At 38.2% G+C, this 6,262-nt stretch overlaps 1 protein-coding gene across 1 annotated transcript; it reads left to right on the top strand.

Annotated features, from left to right (window-relative positions):
- The first annotated feature begins 1,723 nt into the window (after positions 1-1,723).
- LOC138036791 (zinc finger protein 709-like) lies at positions 1,724-6,006 on the top strand. Its single transcript, XM_068882875.1, has 2 exons — positions 1,724-1,861; positions 4,693-6,006. Exon 2 carries the CDS (start codon positions 4,731-4,733, stop codon positions 5,916-5,918), a length of 1,188 nt encoding a protein of 395 aa, XP_068738976.1. The 5' UTR covers positions 1,724-1,861; positions 4,693-4,730; the 3' UTR covers positions 5,919-6,006.
- Positions 6,007-6,262: the final 256 nt, after the last annotated feature.

Raw genomic sequence — 6,262 nt, 5'->3', positions numbered from 1 at the left:
GAGTTTTTTTCCCACCGGTCAGTTATTGGATGTAGAGGATGTGTTGGAGGCAGTTGGGGTGGAACTTCAAGTTGCATCCTATGAGGAACCCAAAGATTTTTTTGAGGGGCAATGATTTTTCTGGATTGGTTAAGCATGTAAGGGATCGTGCCCGCCTTAAAAGGAAATCTGTAGGTATCATTGTCTGTTGTCAAAGATCAGTTGCTTTGTTAGTCTGGGAAAATGGCTCCTGTGCCATCTTTGACAGCCACCAACATCTTGGGTATGGTTGTGTGTTGTGCCACTCCCTGCCAACCAAGGAAGATGAGTTATGTTTTTGGCTGGGCAAAACTTTCGAAAGGTTTTTTCACAGCACAATCACGCACGCACAAATTACATAGGTAGATTACAGTTGAACTTTAAAATATTACAATACAGAAAAAGAGTATTGTAAAAACTATGGCTTGATTTTTGTTTTGCGAGGCTCACACGGATTTGTTCTATAATACATGTAATTTGTAAATATGTTTATGACTGAGGCAAACCATCTCAAAACAGTGTTTCTGATATTGTTAGCAAAATAATGTCAATTGCATAAAGAACTTACAGGCAAATTAATTAAAACTAAAACATGCAGATACAGAGCAGGGTTAACTTTGAAATATTCTTAAAGGCAAACAATTCTCAAAGTGTAAAAAAGATTTCAAAATCAGAATTTTTTTATTGTAAGGAATCTGATCGGTAAGATAATTAAACTTTTCTGTATATGGAAAGAACACAATTAGTACCACAATAAAACACCTCTCATTTAAAGTCTAAATGGTTGTTTGTGACTAACATGAATTTTCGTCTAATAAAATGCGGTTTATATAGTTTACGTCATAGAAAGTGCGGGGTACGGGGTTTTATGCACGAGTTGTTTGTGTCAAAAACCCGAACGAGCGAGGAACGAGCGAGTGAGGGCTTTTGACACAAACAACGAGTGGATAAAACCCCGTACAAAGCACTTTCTATGTCGTAAACTGTTTATTACACATAACATGAGAATTTTCATTAAAACAGTCTTCTGAACGCGAATGAGAAACAAAACCTCACTAACAATAGAACCAAATGCAAATTTAATTTAATTCAAAAACAAAGTAGGATTTGCACGAGATTCACGAGTGATTGGCATGGAAACGCCTTTACGCTATCGTTGATTGGTTATACTTCCACATGTGAAATAGCTGTACGTCATTCTGATTGGCTGTATAGGCCTTTTTCACATGTGAAAGTAAAGCGTATAGATTTGTACAAACGAGCTTTATGGAATAAAATTCTCATGTTATGTGTCATAAAATATCCTTACTTCACATGGTTGCAAGTAAATTTCCCCCCTTTCAAAGAAGCGAATGTTCCATGCCAGCAGAAGTCTCTCTTCTTTTTGCGTTTGCTGGGCTGACGAGTTTGGGAAAAGAAATCTGCAAGCAGCGAACACTCGCTTCTTTAAAAGGGAGAAAATTAGCTAGCAACCATATGGAACAAGATATTAAACTGCATTTTATTAGAAATTCATTGTGTTGAGCATGCTCAGCAGGTACTCACATCTAGTGACTGAATCCTCATGTGATACTTCATGTTGTATGGGCTCACTTTACAACAGCAGAATTCCTGTAAAGGAAAGGCACGGGACACAGCAGGCTCAAGTGACAGTCAGCAAACATACCATGGGGCATGCGGTTTATTCAGAAATCTCATCTTGACACTATTAGTGGAAGACCCTGGAGTCTCTGTACTACCTACCACAGTTACATGGTGGTAGCTGCAACTTAAGCCTGCCAGCCCCATTGTGTGATCTGGACTATGGGCGCTATCATGTTGCAGACACTGTGGAAGAAAATAAGTATGAAGAATATTTTCAATAAGAACAACAATGTTAATTCTATTGTTTATACACTGAGGTACTGATTAATGTAACTGTATGATACATTTAATTTCTTGTTAAAATCACGAGAGCACTACAGAAAATATGAACATGATTTTTGAACTTGAACATCATCATTAATAATGGGAATTTAAAAAAATACATTGTTGCTCTTGTGATAAGAATGATAATAACTTAATTCACTTGCAAAGGCTTAAGATGTCATTGTCAACATAACAAGGCAACATTTGTTGTATGTAAATCACCTGTACTATCGTTTGAAAAAAAAAAAAGTGAACAACGTCTTTGAAAAGGGAACCAACAACATAATAGACCAATTTGGCTAACTCAATGTTGTACCCAATTCAAATCTTTTGGGAATAAAACGTTTTGTTCCAAGTATTCCCATATCATTTAAATGTGAATGCTTCATTGTCATGCGAATTTATCACACAAAGAATCTTAACCCCGAGAGACTTGAATTGGGTACAACATTGAGTTAGCCAAATAATACTTATCGGTCTATTCTTGTCACTTTTGGGTACAAGTTTTAGATTTCTTTGTATGGAGCTATGTAAATAATGGTGTTATATATTTCTGAACCCACAACTATCAGTCAGTGAACTCAACATCAGAGCTGTGAACACAGCTTGATCTTAAATGCCTCTAGGAAAATAGAGCTGCAAGCTGCATGTGGAGCACTATGGTCTTCTCCCTCCATCAAATTCATAAAAACAAATAGAGATCAATCTAGTGAAAGCACCAGTCATGAACGAGAGAATGTATCCCAGAGTACAACCTTCACAGGAACCCTCATAGATACACCTAGCATAAAGCACAGAAGCAGTACAAATTACCACAAGCCAATTTTTTAAAAGGAAATGGAAAAGGGAATCACCCTTTCTTTCTGTTTTGGGTGAAATAAATTATGTTTGAAACAAATTCAGATGTCATAACGTTGTTGATCGTATTTGCCAAACAAAGATGATCAGTAAAAAATCAGTAACATTCATAAAGAGTTGTGTGCAGAACAAGCACTGAGTGACTTCCAATGAACAGCAGGATTCTTCGAATCTTGCCTTGTATTTGAATGTGATATAAAGGTTAATTTGCAATTATTGTGCAGCATGAGTCGCATCTATCCCTTTTTTAGCATTACTCTTCGAATGGTATAAGACTGGAAGTACATGTTTACATTGGCCACGCTCAAAGTCTGTGCACACACTAAAACCACTGCTTTGAATAATAGGTCATTTCCCTAATGCATTTTTATTGCACTCACAGTTTGTTGTGGAGGCAAAATATGATGTCTTAATGAACTTACTAGGCACATAAGTATATGGCCCAATGACAACTGTTTGCCCCCACAAAGGAATGGGTATCAAATCACCAGTAAAATGAACTGCTCCCAACAAAAGATCGTGGTTTCTTCGGCCTCACGCTGATTGGATCCATCTTCAGACCATTTGATCACGTGTAGACTCTTCATCCTATGTACATTCAGTGCGGATGATTTATCACAAAACAGTGTAAGAGAGGCCTTTGGATTTTCTCTCAGGTAGCCATTGAGTAAACCCCCAACAGAATCTTAACCAGTTATAAAGAGCCCAATGCTTTCTTTCACCCTTAAAGAGAAGAAAGTACACGACTTGGCCTAAAATAGTTCTGATATAAGTTCTTTTTTTCTTTTCTTGAACATAAAAAATTCCAAATCCCAGCTTCTTAGGTGGTTGAAGTGCTACTATGATTAAAACTTTATCCCTTGGATTTTTCGGTTTATCACATAGAATTCCAAGAAGGATTTAAAACGCTCTTTACCGTTTGGAAATATCTGCATTGGTTCGAAACATATTTAAGTTTGAAAAATGTGTAAAATATTCAAATAAGAGGACTGATGACGTCACTCACTGCAAAACTAGTCGAAAAGCGATGTTGCGCGTTTTACAGCCCACACACAACCTGTCTTACAACAACAAAAAAATGTGTTGCAAGTTGCGTTAATTCAGGCCTCTGATTGGCCACCTACGAGGTCACGTAAGCTTAATTGATCTATGAAAACAAAGACGGTGGTCGCCACTTCGCAGAGGAAACGTACTGCAGCCACGTATGACGTAATCACCACTCTTGACAAATCAAGAGCTCTAGAAAAGTGATTTTGTTACGAAACAAGTTGCCTTATAGGAGTGGTAAGACGGGCAGTAGTTTGGGGGATTTGTTGCAGAAAGTAGAACGGACCTCCACTTTCTGTAACACGCTGCAGCAACTTGCAACACATTATTTTTGTTGTGAGGACAGGTTGTGTGTGGGATGTAAAACGCGCTACATCGCTTTTCGACTAGTTTCGCAGCAATGTTGCAAGACAAGTTGAACGTTTTTGTTACTCGTATTACCGTAACACTTTGTTCATTTTTTAGATACCTTCTCTGTTCAGGCCAAGAACCATTATTGATCATATGGCAATTCCTGCGCAAAACTGATCTTGGCATGTTTTACGAATTGTGATCTCACTTAGCACTAAAATACACAAGAAAAAGAAGTTATTTTCATCAAAACCATCCAACCGACTGCTAAGTCAAGTGAAAGTCAACATTTAAGTCAGAAAAAAAAAACGATCTAAAGGAAGTTAATAAAAAGAAAATCAAATTCTTAATATAAAACAGTTATAAGGAAGTAAATACAACAACGTTATTGTATCATTGCTAATATTATTTAGTGAGTGAAGTGTAGGACAACTAACAAGTTCTAGGAACTTACAGCGCAGGTGAAAAGAAAATTGCAAAATTTGGTGATTTCACCTTCTTGTTTTGTAGAGTACGGCAAAGAAGGGCACCAATGATATTCTTGTTTTATGGCGTTGCCAGTCCATACTGAAGAGAAGAGGGGCGGCAAGGGGCTTAGTGAAAGAGGAAGTTTAACCAGACATGGCAGAATTCATACCGCCAAAAAACTTTATGAGTGCAAGACACACGAAAGAGTGCATACTGCAGCTGGCAAGAGGCCTTATGAATGCGAAAAATGCGGCAAGTGTTTTAGTCAGAGCCAATATTTGAGAAAACATGAAAGAGTGCATAATGGAGAGAAGCCCTATCATTGTAAACAATGTGGCAAGTGCTTTGGCCGAGCAGGAAATTTGAGGACACACGAAAGAGTGCACACTGGAAAGAAGCCTTATGAATGCAAACAATGTGGCAAGTGTTTTAGCCAAGCAGGACATTTAAGGACACATGAAAGAGTCCACACAGGAGAGAAGCCTTATAAATGCAAACAATGTGGCAAGTGTTTTAGCCGAGCAGCACATTTAAGGACACATGAAACAGTCCATACAGGGGAGAGGCCTTATGAATGCAAACAATGTGACAAGTGTTTTAGGGAAGCAGGAGATTTAAGGAAACATGAAAGAGTGCATACTGGAGAGAAGCCTTATAAATGCAAACAATGTGGCAAGTGTTTTAGCCGAGCAGCACATTTAAGGACACATGAAAGAGTCCATACAGGGGAGAAGCCTTATAAATGCAAACAATGTGACAAGTGTTTTAGGGAAACAGGACATTTAAGGACACATGAAAGAGTCCACACAGGAGAGAAGCCTTATAAATGCAAACAATGTGGCAAGTGTTTTAGCCGAGCAGGAAATTTGAGGACACACAAAAGAGTGCATACTGGAAAGAAGCCTTATGAATGCAAACAATGTGGCAAGTGTTTTAGACAAGCAGGACATTTAAGGACACATGAAAGAGTCCACACAGGAGAGAAGCCTTATAAATGCAAACAATGTGGCAAGTGTTTTAGCCAAGTAGGAAGTTTGAGGAAACATGAAAGAGTCCATACTGGAGAAAAGCGTAATAAACGTAAGCCAATAAAAAAGTCTTTTTGCAACAGAGGTGTCAGAAAAGATGAAAAAGCAGGAGACCGTTCTGCAAGTGCAAATGAACAGGGGCTTCTCCCTTGTTGGCTTTGCCAGGAGGAATTGAGCAGCGAGGAGCTTTTACTTGCACATTACCAAAATCATATGACGTTTGAGGAGCCGTCAACCTGAACTAGTTGTGTTGTATTTTCCGTTGTTGTTGTTGTTGTTGGTGTTGTCAACAATTAAGTTCAGTTCAGTTCAGTTAGAGTTCAGCCACTTTTCTAGTCAAATAAACCGGTTTTTGCATCAAATTATGACATTTGTTAAACGTATATAAATAAAACTGTGAATGAAGAGGTAGTTTCTAAAGAAACTGTGGTGCTGCGTCGGTGGGGAAGTAGTATCGATAATTTGGTTTTATCAACGGAGTTGATAATGTAAATTGGCCACCCTACAGAGATTCTAAAAGCTGACGTTTCGAGCGTTAGCCCTTCGTCAGAGCGAATCGAGGGATTATGGGTTACGTGTAGTTT

This window comes from Montipora capricornis, unplaced genomic scaffold, assembly GCF_036669925.1.
Source record: "Montipora capricornis isolate CH-2021 unplaced genomic scaffold, ASM3666992v2 scaffold_501, whole genome shotgun sequence".
In the NCBI taxonomy this organism is placed as follows: domain Eukaryota; kingdom Metazoa; phylum Cnidaria; class Anthozoa; order Scleractinia; family Acroporidae; genus Montipora; species Montipora capricornis.
The sequence above is the reverse complement of the archived record's forward strand: the minus strand, read 5'-3'. Positions and strand labels throughout refer to the sequence as shown.

What these genes read in the sequence shown, in the direction of transcription:
- LOC138036791 (XM_068882875.1), top strand. Translation starts at nt 4,731, where the DNA reads ATGGCGTTGCCAGTCCATACTGAAGAGAAGAGGGGCGGCAAGGGGCTT.